Source organism: Chlamydotis macqueenii, chromosome 4 (assembly GCF_036417535.1).
Source record: "Chlamydotis macqueenii isolate bChlMac1 chromosome 4, bChlMac1.mat, whole genome shotgun sequence".
Classification (NCBI taxonomy): Eukaryota; Metazoa; Chordata; class Aves; order Otidiformes; family Otididae; genus Chlamydotis; species Chlamydotis macqueenii.
In genome coordinates this window covers 17,207,141-17,229,339 of record NC_141559.1, presented here as the reverse complement: position 1 = coordinate 17,229,339, position 22,199 = coordinate 17,207,141, and the positions used below count along the sequence as shown (strand labels likewise).

The 22,199-nt window shown below is 36.6% G+C and overlaps 1 protein-coding gene across 2 annotated transcripts in view; it reads left to right on the top strand.

Annotated features, from left to right (window-relative positions):
* The window catches only part of LRBA (LPS responsive beige-like anchor protein), a 423,660-nt gene that overhangs the window by 377,784 nt on the left and 23,677 nt on the right, over positions 1 to 22,199 (top strand). Inside the window, exons 49-53 of one of the 2 annotated variants that reach the window (XM_086746251.1) lie at positions 3,048 to 3,137; positions 6,451 to 6,628; positions 9,343 to 9,405; positions 12,753 to 12,908; positions 17,389 to 17,556. In XM_086746251.1, the coding sequence (XP_086602377.1) occupies positions 3,048 to 3,137; positions 6,451 to 6,628; positions 9,343 to 9,405; positions 12,753 to 12,908; positions 17,389 to 17,556 (655 nt within the window). Of the gene's footprint in view, positions 1 to 3,047; positions 3,138 to 6,435; positions 6,629 to 9,342; positions 9,406 to 12,752; positions 12,909 to 17,388; positions 17,557 to 22,199 lie in introns of both variants that reach the window. The other variant, XM_086746250.1, reaches the window with a different exon arrangement.

The window sequence follows — 22,199 nt, the reverse complement described above, 5'->3', positions numbered from 1 at the left end:
GTGAGGGGGCTAATGTAATCCTGGAAATTGAGTGTCTCGTGTTTTTTGGAATGACCAAATGGAACCTAATGAGTGTAAAAGACTTGTTTGTGCTGGAACTGTAAGTCTCAAACTCAAGCTAGATCATAAACAAGGATGTAGACACTGTCTCTTAAAGAGTGAAAATGAAGAATTTATGGTCCTCCAAGGCAGGCTTTGGCAAAATCATTGTCCCATTGGGTGGTAGTTTCACCAGTTCTGACAGACCACTATGAGAGGACAGGCAGTGACTATCTACTTGTGGGTTGAGTAGAGTATTTTATATTTATTTTTAATATCCCAGAGTGATTCTTTTCTGCACTGAGGGTGGATGGGAGACAAATAGCTGTTCTGCTGCTGCTGCTGTTGTGTGGTCTAAGAGAGTGATAATGATGAGCATCATGTCTGCGAGTAAGCAGTGGAATCATAACTGTGTCTGTTCCAGTGTTTATGTTGCAGAAGGTGATGAGTTCCTCTGAGATCTGGACTGTGGAAAATAGCATTCTGATTGCTGATCTTTCATTGATTAAAGCAATTATGACATCAGATTTTTCTTCCACATCAGTTTGGGCTCTTGTTATGATGAATGTATTTTAAGTATTTTAAATGCTCTGCATCAATGTGTGATATCTTGTGTTTAATTTTCCCTGTCTTAATCCTGGCACTATGTAAGAGATTATACTTTGTAGAGGCAGCAATGGGAATTAAAGGCCATACCAGATTTCATGGATAACACAAAATTCTGACTCCCTTTACATGCTGAATATGGGCTGTTTGGGAATGGAAGTTTCTATATTGATCATAAGTCAGTATACAAGGAAGTTAACAAATATGAAACTTACTATTTTGTCATTTTATCTATTCTTTTTTCAGCTCTGAAAGAAATGCATGAGAGTTGTGCTTCAAGAATATTTTATTCATTTTGAATAATATATTGGATATATATTTTATAGGAAATAAATAGTAGATCCTATAGACTGTGGATTTACCCTAAAGATTTTAGCAAGCACAGAATAACTGACATCCAGGACTGTCTGCATTCTGCTCCTCCTGCGTTCTTCTGGTTCTACCCTCCATGCAATGCAGAATTCCTGTTTGCTAGTAAACATATTCCACGCGGTCTGCGAGTAAATGTGGGCAAGTCTTTTTAATCTGAATGTTTTGAAACATTCAGATTTTTTATGGAGAGGGTTGAGCTGCTGACCAGTATGCTGTTGCTTTGTTAATGCCTCCTGTCTTAAGGGACCTCAAATTCTATGCCCTCGTGATTCCCTTTATATGTCGAGTCACAAAACCCCAGATTTGAATTTTAATGTAGCATGTCTCATCACTAGGAAAGGGACTCTGATGATCTTACTGAGCTTTAGTGTTTCACCAATCTGATATTGCTGTCCTCAGAAAGTACTCACTGAATCACTGTGTGTGTATGTCAGGTTTCAGCCAGCCTTGCATAGTTCTTTGAAGATTAAGGTGCTTCCCAGAGTGGGCAAGAGTGTTAGAATCTGTCCATAGAGTAATTTCAATTCCTATTCTGGTGAGTTCAGATGTTTCAAAAGCCCTGCCAAATGTAATAAGGTCAAGAGGTTTGGATGGCATGTTTCCTATCAGAGGATGATTATTTTTTATGATCTTAAGGCCTCAGGTGCATTCTGCTTTTGGTTTTGTTATTTCTGTAACAGGAGAACATTGTGTGTCCTAGTGATAGTTTTTATTATTACCTAAAAATAGTTGTTTGTAAGAATAAGATCAGCATAAGTGTTATTCCATTATCTCAAAAATCTTAATGGATGACTAAAAAAGGAAATGTAAGTGTAAGGAGCCTCAAGGTGTGTTGAACCATGAAAAAGAAGAATCTCTGAGAGAATAACATTGTGTTCTACTAGCTAAAAAGTGGCTAGTGGGTATGTTTTTTAGCATTCAAGCATCCCATTTAAAACACTTATTTGAAGGGCCTGATTTTCAGAACTTCTTTTGAAAGTCAGATTTGCTAAGGCGTCACCTTAGGTACTCAGCATCACTAGGCACTTTTGAGAATGTAGGGCTCAACGCACCATGCAACAGAGAAACTAAAGTATCGGCCCATATGCGGTCTGTTAGCCCACAGCAAATGCAAGGTAATTTTACTTAGTTTAGCTCACAATGAAGGAGATTTAGTCTAAGCTGAGATTTTTAAGATTTTCTATAGTATTAGCCTGTTTCTGTGGATACTGCAGCGGCCTGGCTGAGAAGAAATAACTTGTTGAATTTTGGTTGCTTGATTTTATCTTTAAGCCAGTGGGCCAATAGGTGGTAGCATGGAAAACAAGTAGGACATACCTAGGCAAGAGGTCTAAGTTCACACGGTTCAGAATACCTATTTTTAAGAAAACACCAGGCATGAGGTGTTTTTTTTTCATGTGTGTCCTATGAAGAAAGTGATAAAGCGTGTAGCTGAAGATACAGAGAAACTTCTTTTAAAAAGTTGTTGCATTATATCTTCACGTTCTCCTTTTGCTGCATTTAATTTTAGTCTTGCTATCAGTAGTTTAATGCATCCTGAAGTTGTTTGCTCTTTTTGAATAAAAATGAAAATAAGAAAGAAGCTCAGTGTCTCTTTCATTGTAGTTTTTGCTGTGAAACTAAGCAATGGAGTTTAAATAGAAAGTAGAACACTCTTAATGCCTATAGAAACTTTTTAAAAATTAACTTTTGTTTCTGAGTTATGATACAAACAGGATAAGCCAGTGTTAGAAAGGAAAAATTGAGCCAATAAAGAGGGTTTCTGATTATAATAGCTTGTTTCTGTTTAATATCATTGAGCAGGATGAGGTTTTGCAGAGTTTCTCATGGAAATAGCATCCACAGTACAAAAATGATTACCTCATTCTTAGTACCAGTGCCAAGCACTTAGCCCCACAGTGAACACACGGGGTTGATTTTCAACATGAAAAAAGCCAGAAGTGTGGAATGACATTTTCAGGTGACAGTTATGGTTCTATTGCCTGTAATTAGCACCTCTTAACATGCAAACCTGCCTGTGCCTTTTCCAGGCTGTTGAAGCTCAAATACGAAGTTTTGGACAGACCCCTTCCCAACTGCTCATAGAACCACATCCTCCAAGAAGTTCTGCCATGCAGGTGGTAAGTGCCATCTTAACTCTTTGTGACCTGCCATTTTGTTCACTTCCTTTGCTATCTTAGAGTTACAGAATGGGCCACTCTGCTTTGCTTTGTGGAATTGTGTTATTTAAAGCAGCAGATGAGTTACGATTTTGTAGGACTGAGAGTGTATGCAGTGCTTAACTATTATTTTATTTACTGCTGAAAGGATTGTATTGATTTCTAGTACAGATATTTTTTGTCAATGTGATCTAAGAACACTTCATCAGTTGATTTTGTTAATGCCATACCTGGACAGGTGAGAGCCAGTCATCGTTGAGACAATTTAGTTAATCTTTGGCAGATTCCCCAAGAAACACGGATTTAGGAGGTGGAACTTCCTTGTCTTTTCCCCCAGGCATGGCTTTTCCCCTAAAACCAGGATTACTAGGAATTCATGAGCTGAAACTTACATAGCAAAGAATGTGACTAAATGTGTTTTGCAGTAAAGCTAGGGTGATAAAATCCAGGCGGTGAGCATTAACATTGCTTTCCCTTTTACCTCTGCTTGTGTCTAATATAATTTTATTATACAAACTATTATTTTATTACTGATTACTTTCCATATCATGTTGTGTGCAGTCCTTGGGCCTAAAATATCATTTGTGTTGTCATAGATCCAAAACTAAGTATGCTAAATGATACTCGGACAAGTGGAATAAATGGTCTGCTAATTCACAAGTTTTTCAGAAGGTTACATTCCCCTGTTGTTAAGATAGACATTTTGCACTGAAATATGAAAAAAAAGGACATTTTCTTCTTGTATGTTCTGTAAGATGTATGTCCTGATCAAGCAGACTAAGGTTATTAGATTAAAAACATACCTGACGTGCAAAAGGTTTTAGAAAAATTTCACAAAAATCTGAAATGTTTCCAAGGTGGCTTACAAGCCTTGTCATGTAGGAGTCTAAGAAATACAAACTTTCTTGTCAAATTCAGCTACCAGCCTTTCTCGCATGTGTCATGTGTTGTAAATGAGACATGCTTAACTATGTCCCCGCATCCCCACCACCCTTTCTGCAGCCAGTACCTACTACATTTCGACAGCTGTGTTGTAGACAGGCCCTTGCCCTGGGATCCCATGTACTGGATGGACAGAGTTGATTGTGCTGATTTGTGATCTGCTGGCCCATTGCACCTCCCACATAGGGTCCTAGGGCTGCAGAAAACTGCAGTGACTTGTGTGTGCAACCCATGGGGCTCTCTCTTTCAGGACAGCCCTCTTAACAGGAATGTTGGGGAGCCCAAGTGCCCTTATTGTACAGCTACACGCCATATGTGTGTCCGTCTGTCATGGTGCCATGCACTAGGCACTTGCCCTAATTTACAGGGATTTGTTTCAGGAAGAGGAGGAACTTGAGAAGTTGATTGTTGATGTGTTTGTCAGACCCATTGTTGTATAAATAAATTTTACGCCAGGAAGCAGTTTGTATGGTTTTATCATAATATTTTTCATAATGTTGAATTAGTAAAGATTTAGTATGTAATGGAAGAAGTTAAATTCTATGAAGTTAACTGTTTCTAACTCCTGTGGCTTTTTTGGGCTGAGGTACACACAGAAAAAATCCCTTCATTCTCCACTTGCTTTGACCAGTTTTGTGGTTATTAATATGTGATTTTATAGTAGCACTATATTGAGTGATTTTAAAGGTAGTATTCCTGGAGCTGAAATACAGCAAGGATGCTTTTCCTGTCACAATTTTGAATTATTTCTAGTTGTATTATTTACTGAGTTTTCTGTTTTCATGTGTGTGTGTGCATGTATGCATGAATACAGCCAAATTGAAAGCTACCACGTGCTGTGTTAAGTGCACAAGACATAATATACACCAGGTGTAGTAATTAGCAGTCACACGAAGGCTGCCTATTTGTCTGGTTTTGCTGCTGTTGCTGTATCCCCTTGTGTTTTCAACCATCAGATAGCTGGATTTAATTGAGGCCACATCAGATGAGGCATTACTGACACCTTTAATTGAATGAGCATCCAGGGAGGATTAACTCATAATATTGATTGGCTTTTAGCCACTTGCTCAGAAGGGTGTCTGGGTAGCTTATTAGTTGCTTTTATTTACACCTTTATGCAAAGACTGTAAATAGGAATTCATAGAGCAATATGTTTTTCTAAGTACTCTTAATAACTTTTTAAAAAGGAGTGATAATAAAAATGCAAATGTATTTAATTTTTTTATTAGTTCTGTATAAATATATATTAAATGTATGCTCTTACATACACATATATGTAATGAAGTATTGCTGGTGGAAAATAGCCAAGAACACTTCATTAGTGTTCTAATTCAGTTATTAGAAAATTACAAATACTAGAGCAGTATGGTTACTGATAACTAGAATGGTTGTATTTCTGCATCTCAATGGGGTTCTCTTTTTTTAGGTATACCACACAATCACAAACCCATCAAGTTTTGCTTTTCCTCCTTATGTTTGATATCCGGATCTAAGGTCCTCCATATTTTGTTTTGACATTTGCAGTATTGTTAAAAAGCTTAGTTAAAAAGTTATTAAACTTTTCAACTTACTAAATTTCAAAACTAAACTCTAAAAAACATTATGTTGAAAATGACAGTCTGGATTAATTCCCTCCCTTTAGTATTTCTAGAAACAACGCAGGATAGTGTCTGTAATCACGTCCACTTTGTATGCTTTACAACTGCATTTAATTATGTTTGTCCTTTGAAACACATTTGCAGTGAAGTCTTCTACTTTGCATTCATAAATCTTATTTTTGTACACCAGAAATATATACAGAACATATATCTAGTGTATGTGTGTATCTGTTTATTTTAATGTGCTTTCATGTTCTCATCTGGCTTGTAAAGAATTGCAGTCTGCCAATTTAATGCAACTTGAGACAATCTCTGGGAGCAGGAATTTCTTTTGCTTGCTTTTTTTTTTTTTTTTTTTTTGTTCCCTCTTAGTTTGGCCTTGCTTTCCTTGACATTCTATCTCTGCAGATATGAAAGAGAATTCTTTTGGCAGAGATAGGTGATTGGAAACTTTTAGTTCAATCTGCTGTGATCTGTAGAAGTTTGTATACAGACACCCTGTGTTCAACAAGGCCCTCAAACTAATAGTATACATGAAGATTTTTCTGCCTTACATGGTTATTTCCACAAGCCTGTCCACTAATATTGCATTTGCTTTTCACTGCAGCTACTGTTGGATCTTGTGTGTTTTAATCCAATCTTCCTTCTCTTGTCCTGTCTTATCCTCCTCATGTTTTCTTTTCCTGTGTATTTGGGTTCTTGTTGTGTGCATTCAACAGTATCTCCTCCTGCAGAGTCCATTGATGTTCACAGACCAAGCTCAACAGGACGTTATCATGGTTCTAAAGTTCCCATCCAACTCCCCTGTCACTCATGTAGCAGCCAACACCCAGCCTGGTCTGGCCACTCCTGCTGTGATCACAGTTACTGCAAATAGGCTATTTGCTGTAAACAAGTGGCATAATCTTCCTGGTAAGTAAATTAAAGTGAGTAGCCTAAGAAACTACTGCCATCAAGCAGTACTTCTGTTGTCTGTTTCAAAATTTGCTGCAGGACTGTTTTAAATTTAAAGTGTGATGAGCAAGTCCAGTTCATTGACACAGCATGCTCTTCACATATGGACTTAGTTTCTCCTTTAAAAGGTAATCTGAACTATTGTGCAGTAAGATGTTAGAAAAGGTTTGTAACAACAATATACTGCTCTCCAGGCCGTCAGGCACTATGCAGGAGGACAAAACCAGCATTTCCCTATTTGATGGTGATAAAGTCACACTCTCCCTCTTGAATTTGTTTTTCAGTCAGATGAAAGCCTGAACCATATCATGTCTAAAACAAGTTTTAAAGCATGTAGAACTTGCCTGAAATCTTTTCTGCCATGTTTTCGTAGGTGATGATGAACACTACACTCTGATGTTAAAGCCACACAATGAGAATTAGAAGATAAAATATATGGGAAGTCCTGTATCTTCTGTAACTTAAACATCCCAAAGTTATTAGATGCTTATTTATTTGTCAATATGAAAGGAAAAATAACATATCCATTTGCTTAGCAACCAATCAAATTAATTTTCCTTTAAAAATGTGTTGGACTTCAGAATATAGTCATTTTGTTTTCAGTTCTAACGCTCTCTAATCTTAAAGGCACTCATCCTCCTTTCCCTGACTATGAAAGTCTCAGGCCCAAGCTCTTTATTTCAGTGCTATGCAGTAAATCTAGACAAAGGCTTTTCAAGAATGGGAAAAAAAGAGCTTCTGCTCAACTTAAATAGAAGATATTTACACCAGAGTAATACTCGCATCACTGAAATTCCTACTAAGAAATCTGGGCCCATGGTCCTTGGTTATGTTTTGAAAAAAGCCAGATGACTCCCACACTTTTTCCTAATTCTTACAAATTGCCTCTCAACTTTGTACAAATAGAAACATCTATGTATTATTTCACCCACCCAAGACATGCTTAAAAAGAAAGTTAGGAAGGAAGGGGGAAGGGAGGCTTGTCTAGATAGCAAGTTGTGAGCAAGAATTATTTACAGGGCTCTTGACATTTGTTTGAAAGGAGAATGGCAGTATCCTCTCATACCTTGGATGTGTGACCTTGAGCATATAATATTCAAGGCTTTTAAAAAAGAGCCTTTGTGGACATACAACAGTCATGGGAAAAGAAGACGTTCTAAAGTGGTAGGAATTGATTTTGATTTCCTTCTAAGTCTGCTGGTTGATGATTTGTGAGCAAGCAACCAGTTGTTGAGTGTAGTAATCAACTGTTTTGAGTTGAACAAAACCCTCAGCTTTTGGTTTTTCCCTCACCTCCGAAAGAAAGAGCAGTAAGTTATGCTTTTGAGTCACTATTTTTTTCATTTAGAGGCATTTTACACTTGTCTTGCCTTTACAAATTGCTCAAGAAAACCTACAGTTCAAAAGCCGACCAACCAAAACCAAAACCCAACAAAAACCCACCTAACCTCTCTGAGAGAACACTGATCAGCTGCAGGCTGTTAATGGAGTACTACGCTTAAGATACCTGGATGTGGACTCCTGAGACTAGCCTTCACTATTGTCTTCAAATTTTATAACAAAATGGGATCTGCTAGGATTAGAGGGCAGGTATCATTACCACTTCGTATCTCCTGCTGTGAGCTTGGCATTGTCTTTACTAATGAAGGCATCATGATAAAAAAGTTAAGTTGCAAGTGACCAGTTGTCTCTGAAGTGTAGTTAAAAATCTCATTCATGCTTTTGTATATTAGTTTGGTGGATTTGCTGACATACAATGGCACTGGTACCCAACAGGGTGCCTCCATTTTGTCAGGTGGATTTCGTGTTTTGCTCTGTGTTAATGTTTCATTGCAGCGGAACTTTGACTTCCCAATTACTTTTGAAACCCTTCTATTGATACTGATTTTTATATTAAGCTATGGACAGTAGATACAAAAATCATAGATGTAAGTATTCAGCCATATTTTTTTTTGTTCAGTTTCAAGAATATCTTGTCGCCTGTTCGGGAGGAAGGGAGTTGCTTGCTTACTTGTTTGTTTTTAGTGAGGCTGTGGGGAAAAAAAAAGGCTTTTTTTTTTTTTTTTTTTAACACTGAAGAAAAATTCAGGAGGTAAACATTTCACTAGTATGCCAGGTGCCCAGATGAAATGTAGGTCAGCAGAATTATATATTAACTTCTATGAAAACTTGCAAATAAATTTTTTTTGGTGATGGATGAATCCTTAAATATTGGATGACTATGAGATTTCCCTGTCTGCATCATAAACTGACTTTTTAAAAAAAAAAGTCCTTTGTGCTTGACTTGTTCAAAGCAGTGCTTTAAAAAGTAAAGAGGAAAATAGTATTTGCTACAGTCAGCAGATGGTTGTCACATTTTGTTTTCAGTGCTCTTTACCACTTAATTTTGTTTTGTTGCGACAGGAGAGGTTGCCAGTAAAGCATCTGCTAGAGCTTATGGCTCAGGACCGGAGCTGCTGCTGATGGCATACATTCAGAACAGCACTGATCTAAAGTAAATGTTTAATAAGCAGCGCAGAAAAGCACCTGGATTTTTTTTTTTTTTGTTCAGTTGATGCATAAGAATCTTGAATAGTTTAAAAAAAAAGGACGTAGCTTTGATTTATAAAATGTATGTGTTTTAATGTATTAAAAAAATGCAGAGTTTTAAAATCTTCTTTCCTGAATTTCAGCTCATCAAGGTGCTGTACAAGACCAGCCTTACCAGCTGCCAGTGGAAATCGATCCTCTCATAGGTCTGTCACTTCCTTCTCTCTTTGCGATTCATTAAGCTCTGTATGGTGGCCCTGAAGTGTAGATTACGGTTGTTTTTCACTTGCTGGTTGCTGGGAATGGAATTTTCCTGATAAACCATTTGCATGCAAATTGGAATGCAATGAGCTGTGGCTATGCTGGTATTTCATCAACTCCCCCTCGTTGGTTTGCCTAATTTGAACAGGCCTAGGACGCGTGTCAGTGAAAATTAATATGGATGCTGTAATAATGTGTGATTGAGAATGTGCATGAAGTACTGTCAGGATAATATTGGATCTTTTCATCACTCAGACTTGTTGATGAGCAGGAGCGAGGCACGTTATGATGAATTGGTGCACTGGTAATGTGATGGAGCTCCTTTGCTGAGGAAATTTTCATAATAACAGTGGGGTTCTTAACTGCACCGTGTTGTGAAAAATAAAACCATGGTGGCAGGGTTTCATCATTAAAGGAGATCAATCCTTTCTTCATAGACCTGCTGTTCAGACTGAGGGGATTAATGTGTAATTGCAAAGTGGTTTCAAAGTTGAAATATATTGCCCACTCCGTTTTAGTATTGAGATATTAGTATTCATTTTTCAATGGTATTGCATCTTTTGATCAGCATCATTGGTTAAATTTGTATATGTTTTTCTTTTATTAAAAAGGGATGGAAGATGTCTCTCTCTTATTTAATGACTCAGTGTAATAGATTCAATTCATGACTTTTTATTATAGAGGTTTATTGGTTTCTCTAGAGCTGATTTTTTTATTAGCATGGTTAGAGTTTGGTCCATTCTTTTATTACAGACTCAACTTTGAGGAGTGCATACTTCGACTACAATTCAGGAACCTATAGTGTGTCAAATGGAACCTTAAACATAATCGAAAAGGAAAATTCAAACAACCGAACTCCAAAATGCAAACTAGTTGTAGAACAGGTCACAGGAGCAAAGAAGACAGGATTTCCCCCCACCTCCAATTCTATTAGACTCCAAACTTAGCTTTGCTTTTTAAACTGTCTGTTTCAGGATGGTAGTTTAAATGAAAAAGAAGTGAAGTGGCTAATTACAGAAGCATGGAAAAATCATAGCAAAAATGAACTTGGCTGGATAGGTTAGAATGACAGGTCTGCCAGCTAGTGAGAATTAATTTCAAAACTTAATATGCATATCACAGTAAGAACTGCATTGTATTGGTCTGTAGATACAGACTGTTGCTGTGTAGCCATTTTGCTGGGTAAGCTCTATGATAATTAAATCAGGAACAGTGTGGGCATATTAAACCGTTTTATAGAGCTGATAAAATTAAAATGTTTTTTCCAAAGTTTTAAAAATCAATTCCCATCTGAATAATGCAATGCTTATAATTTCTAATGAGGAGGACATGTGCTATAACTCTCCTTTCCTTCCTGAAATAGATTTTATCCAAAAAATGTTTGGAGCAAGAAATGTATATTCCACTTTAAAACCTGCTATCAGGTAGATCTTAAAAGTATAAATAAACATCACAGCAAAAAAAAAAAACAAAATCACATTGGGCATGTCTGATGGTTTTTCTACATATTTTGAAGAACATTAGAAAGGAAATGAAATTTTTATTTTCATGTGCATTTTTCATAATTTTAAAATTATATTTCCATTTTCTGGCTTACCTTTATAAAATACTTCAACTTTTTTCGGTATAAACATCTTTAAAATTAATATTCACAGTTCTGAAATATGAGTTAATATTCTCTTCATACAAGAGATCTCAAATCAGCTTTGTGATTACATTGGACATAGTTTAAAAGGCTTAAGACTTTCTTTGTCATGTTAAGTAGCATCACTGGGTACCAGCAAGGAATTATGTAGATAGTATTAAAGGTTTTTAATTGTGGCTAGACACATTTACCTATAAATGACACCTAAGAGGACCACAAAATTATACTTTTATGGTTATAGCAGGAATCTTGTTACTGTTTTAGTCGTAAGGAGGGATTCCTGCTGCCTTCGTTTTCCGGTTGCACAGATGATGTAAAACAGTAATATCCGATATGATGTAGTTCCTAGGCCTCTTTTTGGGGTGAAATTTTTTGACGGTCTTATCCACACTGAATGTGTCAATCTGAATGTTTTGGGGGGTTTATTTGCCATTATTTTGTCATGCAGAATGCTTCACTGTGCATTTATAACGCATTGTTGTTGGTCTTGAAGTGATCTCAACGGTGGTCAAGGCCTAGTTATGCGTTACCTGCAGAGCAAGTGGCAATACTTTGCTAAATTATTTGCTACTCATATGGACAAGACAGTATCAACATTTTAAACAGTGAAAGCATAAATAAATTAAGGATTAGATATAGAGTAAATGGAATAAGACCAAGGCTTAGGGCGTAGCTAGCCCATGAGAATGGAAAGAAGTTAAAGAACAAAAAAGTAAAGAAGAGCACAAGACCAGGACAGAGGCATGTCCGGGGGACACCTGGAATGGAAGTAATGCTGCTCTGAGCAGTCGGCAGACAAACCCAGGCCTAGAGAACTTACGTGCCTGGGATGGGAATCAGGGTCTCTCAGGAACAAAGTACATTAATCCTACAGTGTAGGATTTTAATGATATACATGTGTAGGGACCAACATATATATATATGCGTGTGCACATCAATTAATAACAAAATATAACACAAAAATGTGTTCATTAGTTGATTCCTGTCCATTCTGTGAGTCACAGTGCAAGACTATCTGGGGAAATAAAACAGCAGGTGATCAAAGTAGGGTAAATATTTTTTTCTCAACCCTAAAGGAGATTGTGGCGATAAGCTGGTTAATTTTTCTGCAATGCTCAGAGAAGTGTGAAATCATAGTGATGTTTACTGCAGTTATTCTTTTTTTTTTTTTAACTACAATGCTTACAATGAAATACAACTTCTGTACAATTTTGAAACCATAATTCTGTTATCTGCTGCATTTGAAATACTGCATAACATGTATGTATATGTGCTGTCTTATAATTATATTCCCTTCGTTTGTTTCTTAATTTTTGATTTCCTATACTAGAAGAAGAGGGGAAGGAAGCTTATTACATTTTTACATATCATTCCTTTTTGCAATCTTTCATTTATATTTGTCAGCTGTATTTGACTTAAAGAAAGGATTTCTTGTATTTTAGAATATATACTACAAGGAATTAGCATTGTTCCCAGAAGTGTAATGAGTGTTTTATAGTAAAAGTAGAAAGAAAATATTCCTGCCACAAAAAACCCAAGTAACAGCAGTGAGGAGCAGTTTTGATGTGAATGTAAGTTTCTAAAATGTCCTTTTGTTCTGTGAATGTGGATGCTAAAATTTCTTTGTTTGTGTGTCTTTCTGTTCAGCCAGCAATACAGGTATGCACAGAAGGCAAATCACTGACCTTTTAGACCAAAGCATTCAGGTACATTCCCAGTGTTTTGTCATCACCTCTGATAATCGTTACATCTTGGTCTGTGGCTTCTGGGACAAGAGTTTCCGAGTTTATTCTACGGACTCAGGTAATGTATTTTTAAAATATAGGAATAGCCTAAAAGATTTTTCTGTTCATCTTCAACCTACTATTTCAAATAAAGAAAGAATGAAGAGCAGGGGAAGAAAGTGGAGTATGTATTTATTCCCTTATTAATAGTATTTGCCAAATCTTTTCTTACCTATTGTTACTGTGTATTGTATGCTATCATTTTTGTAAAACAAGAAGCTCTTGTTTAGCCAGTGCATCACACTTCAAATCTATATTACAGCCATGCCTGTTCTTATGCTACAGTTTCCACAAATAAATGAGTTTTTGTGAAGCTTTGTGTACCAGGAGTATTAATTGTTCTTAGAGTGCTTATTTGAAATTATCTTTGGTTGGTTTTAAGCGCCAGATAATTTTTTTTTTGAGGAAATACAGGCAATCGCCACAGAATAAGAGCGGAAGTGAAGTCTTGAAATCTAGTGAAAGAATACTTATGAAAGCCTTTGAAGGCTATGCTATAATAGAAAAATTGATTTGGAGCCACTGAATTCTTTCATATAACATAAACTGGTCAATATAATGGGCAGCAGTTAAATTAGTCTATCAGCTGGCATGTATCCAAGCCATTGAAGTCATGCATGTGTCATGCTAAATAGAAAAGAATCTTTCAGTGTAAGAGCTACAGGAATTTAAAAGCCATGGAGCCCCAGAAAAAAAAGGTATGATTTTTTTTCCCCTTTCATTATCTTATAATGGGAATAGCGACCTCACTGCAAGGTACTTCTTTGGGATTAATGGTCCGATGTGGTTAATTTGTGTGTGCCATCAAGCTTTCCAGTAGGTTATTAATCCCTACAGAATATCCTACATGTTTGTCATCATTTCTTAAATATTTTAGTTAATAGTGTTTTTCACACTTGGCAAACCAAAATGTTTAACAAAACAGGATAGTCTTTAATGAGAATCTGTTAAGACAAGATCTGATGGCACATTTTAGCGTATCTGTCATTTTTGCAATTTTAAAGCCTTAAGTATAAAGGAGAGATTCCATTTACTTCATACTGAGTGCCTGCAATTCATTATACAGACATCTTGTTAGACCCTTCATAGTTTAATTTTCTCATTGATTAAAATAAATTTACATAAAACAGTTAATTTAAATGAGATATTCCGAAAAGTTAGCTAGCAGTAATAATAATTCAGTGTATATTCTTGATTTATGTGAATAGACAACTAATTTCTTATATATTTTAGTTTACACCTATGGAAGGAACTTGCGTGATTTTGGTAGCTTTGCCCTGTATCAATCTGAACTACAAATATTTGATTAAGTTATCTCCTCTGTGTGTAAGTCAGATACACTAGGCATCTCGTTGCCACCATAGCTAATTATGGTATAAATCAAAATACAGTTGTCAGAAAAGTTGCAGAAGATTTGTGTCTTCTGTATGTCTCCTCTTTGACAATATAGCAACTCTAGCTCTAGCTTAAATCAAGTGAATTCAGATGTAGCTTATTTTGCTTTGAATTAAAATGAGAATATAGCAGTGAAATACTTACTCTGAAATCGGCAGAATAGCAAGGAAAAAGATTATGTGATCTGTAATGCAAAATGGCAAGTGATCACAAGTGTTGAAGTCAATTATATTTTAGCACATACACAAAAAAGGGGACCTTTTTCCTACTAGATTTTGGGTTTGTTTGGATATTTTTAAGAGGAAATACTTTTAACATAAATTGTAGGTTCTCAGCACAGCTAGTATAGCAGAAGCACAATAAAACCTTCCTCCAGCAGTGGGAATGATTTCTGGACAGCATTTGAGATTCAGTAAACTTGAGCCTTATTTTTCTTTTAATTATTTGTAGCACAGCTGTCAAATAAAACATTAACTAGGAAATTTGTTCTGTCAGAAAGGGATAGCTGAGTGCATATGGTGCAGTTTGATATTGCTGTATAGAGAGGACAACTGATGTTAAAGGAAACAAAAAAAAAGTTGAGGAACTCTTACAAGATTTTTTTTTTTTTTTTTTTTACTAATATGAAAGAGCAAAAGCTTATTTCTTGTTTTGATGGAATTGATTGAACCTTAGCTACACAGTAACAAAGTAAAACTAACAAGGCAGTGCAACTGCATGAACAACTGTCAAACAAAATAGCCTTGAAAAATGTTTGTTTTCTAGAACAGAACCTATGAACATAGAATATAATTGAAAGAGAGATCTCTATAATTCAGTGATGTTTATAGCATAAACTTGTGTTCTAAAAGTATAAATCACCTGAGGTAGTTGAATACTTATGGCTGCACAACTGAAAAATATATCACATAATTAAATTATTCTCAAATCTGAACTATGTAATTGGCAACTTGAATTTGCAGGGAAAAACATACACTTGGTAAGATGTTGTTGTATATTGCCAAAATGGGGTTATGTAGTCTGTGAGTGTTTTCCCTGCTCCCTCCTTCCCTAGCTGTGAAGTTCAGTAACTTTTTCTGACTAAATCTGTCGACTGGTCAGCGTGCGAGGGTGTGCAGAGGGGACTGCTGTAGAACGCTATTACAGACTCAGAGAGAAGAGTGAAAGACTTGGTCCCTGAGTTACTCTCCTTTCTGATACAAGGTAGATCTGCACAGTAAGTGTACCTTCCAGGGTTTTGCCCCTTCCAGTCAGAAAAGGCTCATGTCATACTACTTTGTTTCACAGTTTCTCCTGGAGGATTATACTTGCCTAATAAGTTTTGTCAGCGTTTGATTTTAAAACCAATGTACAGGTTTCCTTTAAATTGTGTCATGTTACTCTATTTTTTCTTCATGTGCTAAAGTAATTCCCCCCCTTTTTTTTTTTTTTTTGTAGATGATACCTTTCTGTTGTGGTTTGTTTTTTTTTCTGTTTTTTTTTCCCACTTTAATGCAATTACCTTTTTGATCTTCTGTTATAAATCAGACTGTTAACATTATTTTTGTTCTTTCCTCAGAACCACTCTGTTAAGTCTTTTGTTACTATTAGTGTTATTTAGTGGCTGGATATGAATGCAATGCCTTTGCACTGCGTAGAAAGAGAGCTATGAAATGTGTCCTACTAGCCATATTATAGGATTGACTAGTTGTTTTTAATCTGTGCACCAAAATGTTTCATTAAAATGTGCTTAATTTGTATTACTACTTGTCATATTACTAGTTACTATTTTTAAACACTTTTCATAACGTTTTATGTCAGGTACAGCAGTTTGCATTTCCTATTTCTTTTTTGGCCTGTGTTGTTAATCCTCCCAAAGCCATCACTCTTTTCCCCGTCTGTTTTTCCTCATTCTGTATTCAGCCCAAAGCACAAATGGATGCATGGACATTTGGGCTGAGGAAGCTGAGGTCACACGTTAACAGCATCACACATCACACTTCCTTGTGTCATTGGATGCAGAATTTGGCCTGGCCCATGTTACCTGAATGGGCCAAGCAGGCGCATAAGCAATGTTCTTTTGTCCTATCTCTTCAAGATCTACAGTTGCTAGATTTCAGCAAATCCAGTGAGATGGATTTTAGTGCTTACATTCTCATTTCATAGGATCACGTATGCTGCTGGCAGATCCAGAAACTGGCAGGACACACGATATGTTTGCTGTGGAGGAGCCAGCCTCCTGCAGGGTGGTCTGGCAGAGATCTACTGTGGGGGACCTTACACGTGTTTCCTCTCCCACATGCAAATCCACTATGCATGAGAATCCAAATTTACATTTTTCTGAAGTTAAAAGGTATTAGTCATATTCATATTTATACAGACTCTCGAGTGGCACATTTTGAACTGCCTAGACTTCCCTTTCTTTTTAACATTTATGTCTCTTATTAGTGGTACAAGCGTTTGTCCTGTATGCAGTAGGTGAGTTTTTTCCAGGTCTGTCTTCTGAGATTTTTTTTAACATTACAGAAATTCTTAAACGGGAAGGATGCAGGTTGAAATAATTGGCAAGTGTTTAAATGGTGATAGACAAACGTGGATACAAGAGTAATTTTTCATCTAAATCTCTTTTTGTCTGTTTAAGGAGATACTCAAAAGCTGCATATGCTGTATGCACATATATGCTTTCACACTACCAGTTTCTTCTGGATCCTAAAAGTTCTGTAGCTTCCTCTGATTCTATTTCCCGCATCAGCAGATTTGCATTTTTACTGTTACTTTCATCAGTAAACTTACCTTAAACTTGCCTTAAAAGAGAATCCTATGATGTTTCCTGTCTGTAAAGTGAATGTAAACATATAGAATTTAAAAAAAAAACCCCTTCTGGCATGATTTGCCCTTGAATAAAGTATAGTATTTATGGACTGTAAATATTTTTTGTATGGACTACTGCACTTTTAAATAAGTTTCCACCAAATCAAGAAAAAAAAAGTATTCTCCACTACAGTTCTTTCGGGAATGTTTTTTTTTTAAAATGGAAATATTTCTGAAGTACTTTATAATGTATTTAATTTGCCTTAGGAAGAATAAAAGCATAGTTTTAAAACAATCAATTTTATGTGTTTCAGGTAAACTGATGCAAGTAGTATTTGGACACTGGGATGTTGTAACCTGTCTTGCTCGTTCTGAGTCCTATATTGGAGGAAATTGTTACATTCTCTCAGGATCACGCGATGCAACATTGCTGCTCTGGTACTGGAATGGCAAAACCAATATAATTGGTGATAACCCAAGAGGTAAGCAAAACCAGAAAAACCTGGTTTATGAGGACATTATCTAAAAATGACTTGAGTGAGCACTTTGTGTGACAAAGTTTTAGGTAACATTAATGTCAAAGCACAGTGTTTCTTTTTTTGTAGTTGTGATCAGTTCCGGTTTAAAGAATTGAGGGTAAACCGTGCTTGCTTTGCAGCATAAGTAGAACTAATTTTTAAAGTTATAGGGTACTGAACGTTGCAAATACTTTTTTTTTTCCTGTCTCTCATTCAGTTGGGAAGGAGTGAGAGAAAGGAACTTGTTTTTTGTATTTCCTGTTCAATCTGAGTAAATATTTTTCTCTCAACATGACTGTTTAATTAAATACCTACATTTGAGTTGTTTAAAACAAAAAAGACTGTGCCTCGCACCAGTGCAGACTGTATTCTATGCAACTGCAATCTTATGCATATAGGTTCTCACAGTGGTACCTTAGCTATCAGTAGAGTTACACAGACAGTGAATTTTAACTTGCACTAAGGTCATTGTAATGATCTGTCTAATGGCCTGAGCAGGACACTTAGGGTGAAAGGAGGACAGACACGTGGGACGGATTAAAGAAGCAAACTTAAAACTTTTTTCGTTTAACGCTTTGGTAGGGTGCTACGTGCCTAATCCTCACTCTCACGTAGTAGGCATTTTAATTGGTTCCAGTGCAAGAACAGGGCTCATACCATGTAACCAAACGAATTTCAGAGTAACCCTGCTTCAGCCTAATTCAGTTTTAACCCCTCCACACCCAAACTCACCTTGCACTTCCCAAAGAATTTTATCTCTTCCATCTTGCACCATTTCCCAGGAAATCCTAAAACTTTTTATGCATTAAGGTTCTCTCTTTTAACCAGCTTTTGCCAGTTTTGCTCCACACAAAAAAATTAATTTTCTTGATGCCCAAAGCAAAGAAGGCAGCCATGCAGCTTGACAAAAAGCCTGAGTGAGGCACTTCACAGAAGTAAGAGCCTTTTGAAACAGCTGGTAAGAGCTTACATACGTGAATGGAGGCACGCATCATAGCCAAGCAGTGGTCCTGTTCACCCTGTGCTTCGAGAGACGGGAGCTTTTCTGGGATGTGGCTAGCAGAATTTGGCTTTGGTTGAGGGACAGAATCTCTTTGAATACTTTATACATGTTTTGTGATCTCCCAATTTAAAGAAAATGCAAACTCTGCACTATTTTTGCAGAGCTTGTAAACTTGAAAACTCCAAAGAATCTGTGAAAGGAACTTAAGAGATTGTCAGTCAAGCAAGCTTGTAAATCCTAAAGAGCAAAACTGCTGTTTTGAGGAGAAAACCCTGAATATTTTACTGGTGTGAAGCAATGAACATTTGGGTGTCTCCATATAGTGTTTTCAAGGCCTGCAAGTGCAGCCCATCTTTGCAGGTTCCTGGGCCTGTGCTGAGAAGTTGTTCTTGTTGGGTATTTGCCAGGCTTGCCTCTTTGTGAACAAGACCTTGAGGCTTTAGGCTCCTTTGACCTTAACAGATCACATCCTGAGATTTTGTAGCTAGTATCTAACCAGAATAGGTAGATTTTGTTATAGTCTGTTTACTGACTTCTCTAATGCAAATTTCTAATGTATTAAAATTTTGCAATTTTCTAAGTTAATACTAACTTACTTTAACTACTGTTTAAACTCAAACAATAGCTACCTGGTAAATCTCTTTGTTTACAGTCCTATTAAACTTGTACTTTTAGGGACATGCAATGGCTCTTACGTTTACTAGTTGCTGTTATGGAGCGCTTTTTTTTTGTGATGTAGCACGCCTGGAAGCATGAATTGGAATCTCATGGCACTATACATAGGCCTAGACATGTGTATAGTAAAAGACAGTTTCTATTTCAAAGAGATGGTAATCTGGGGAGTTTAATTTTTCCCAGAAATAGCATCTCTGTTGAGTCAAATTTTTTTTTGAAAAGGCAAATAAAAGGAGCTGTTTCTGCTTAGTTCTGATTTTGTCAGAAATGGAAAGCACTAGCAGACCTGTTGGGTTTTGAGCCCTGTTACTGCAACTGTAACTTCCATCCGTTTGTGGGGTGCTGGATACTTAACTTGTCTGGTGTCTTTTTGTATTTGAAGCTTCTGATTTTTTGCCTCAAAATATAGTTTAACTATGCTTTCAGTGAGTACTATTTATTGGAATTTTAGATGCTCTCAAAGTGGATATTCCTTTTCTGGTTTTTTTTTTTTGTCTACTTAATTATCTCAAATTTACATCTTAAAATGACTTCTCAGCAACATACATCCAATGGCACTCTACCACAATGCCAGAGTAGTTGCAACAAAAATAATCTAAAACAGGAGCATTTCTTTCCTTCTTTCGTAGTACCTGTTTCCTCTGATATACATCAGTCAGCAGACTAGTGTGACCAAGCTACCCTAACTACTATCCATTGGGTACCCTTTACTCTACCAGTTACATTTTATTTAGGTTCCTTTATCTGGTTTTGTTACTTTAGGAAGCAGTGAGCTCTTGATCTCTGGCTGAATATATTAATGTTTTAGAATGGTACTTAACTCAAGCTGACAAGCCAGGTGGGCTATGGCATACGTGATAAATAAGTGTTTTGTTTGATATTCTTTATCAAGGACAATCTTCTGGCCAACTGGACTGTATGGAAAAATTCTTTACATTTTTGTTTTAACAGAAGAAATATGTTACTGAAATATTCATTATTTACATTCTTTACTTTTTAACTTTTAAGCTGACTTCTTAAAAAAATTACACCTATACAGTCTCACTGTCTGTTTAGCTTCTCTCTAATAACTCTCGAATGCATTGATCAGTGGAAAACAAATCTGATGAATTTAAATCTCAAAGATATGAAATTCCTACATGGGACACATCTGCTGGTAACTATTTTTATTCTTCACAAAACAGCTTGATTACATTTAGGTTAAGTCCTTTTTTCCTTCTCAAATTAAAACCTGAAATTCAAAAAATATTTCACCGTGCTCTTTGATCAAATGTAGGGTTTTTTCTTTCTAAATTAATTTTTTTTTAAATGTAGAAGCATGGCAGTACTTTACTTCAGTGCACAGGCCTTTCCTGATGCAGAAATGTTTCTGTGCACAATTTCTAACCAAGCCTAGGAATAATTCAGAACAGAGCAGAGGATCTGTAATAGTTGTGTTATTTAGAATAGCCCTGAGCCATTTTGAGTTCACATTAATTAGCATAAATTACTGTGGTGATGTAAAGTCACTTTGGATAGAGGTATTTTTCTCTCCTTGGCATGTGGCTTGCTCTGGGGAGGTGGGAGAGGTAGGAGGGAGAGGATGTAACCCTCCCCTTGGTACCAGCCTTGGAGCCCATGTGTGACCTGTATCACAAGGCTGGCTTTTGCATATTTAAAGGCTCGGATCTAATGGCAAGGTACCACTTGGGGATGTGGCATAATGCCTCAGGACTCTTGTTCCTGAATAGGGCGGCAGAATGTGTAGAGGTTGCTGGGAGAGTGCGGTGTACTTGCAGAAAGATGCCATGTTTTGCACTTGCCCAGCCTAATGTGATGGAGGGGTGGGGGAGTAGTGGGGGGTGAGGGGAGGAACAACGTGTGATGGCTCGGGAAAAGAGATGAGAGAAATAATTTGCATACAAATGGTGTGCATCACTTTCAGATCTCACTCTGCCTTTGAAGATCAAGTGGCAACTCTTAGTGTTTGGACATTTCCTAGGCTGAGGGATTGCATTTTACTTTGTAATCACAGAACCATAGGAAACAGGGTGGGCAGGAGCTTTGGTCACCTGATCTATTCTCTTTTCCCAAAGGAAGCTTAACTAAACTAAAGCCATTTTCGACTGATGTTTGTCCAACCTTCTGTTAAAAACTGTAGCAAATATATTTTTGGGGCCTTGGAAGCCCTATCATTAGCCATGATTTTCCAGTGTTCAGCCTAGTATCCAGTTCTTTTTTGCAGCAGTTGCACTCTATAATTTTTTTATATATAATTTCTTTTTTTGTGTGTGTGTGTAGAGAATAGATTATTTATTTCCTCCTTGCAACAACTTCCAGTTATTTGAATTACCATGACCTGCAATTCTTCGCTTCCAGATTTAATAACCCAATTTTTTCTGTCTTTTGCCATAAGTTATGTTTTTGACTTTTTTTGTGTTCCTCTCATCTTCAGTTGTCTATCTTCCTCAAAGTGGACCCAGCAATGCAGTTAAAGCCTTTCCAGTAATAAGCAGAAAACAACTTGTTTTACAGGCCAGTACTTTTCACATCCCCATGGGATATCTATTGGTTTCAAAACAGCATGACAGTGTTAATTCCTTAAGTGTATCAGCCAATATAAATTTCAGTCTTTTCTGAAGAGCCACCATCTGCTCAGTTGTTTCTCTTCCTCTGTGTAGTTTGACTGTGGAACCTTGTCTTTAAACGTTCTGAATTGTATTCTTTTTAGACCGTTTCTCCAATTTGGCAAACTAATTCTGAATTCTCATCCTGTCCTCCAGCAGGCTTGCAGCAACTCATGTCTGCAAATGTAGTCTTATTCTATCAAACTGGTCATTAAAGAAAATATTAGATAATACACAGTTCAGGAATGCCCATCAATACCTTTACCATTTTGACAATTAATAGCTTTCTGAATATAGCTTTCCAACTGGCTTTTCATCTGATG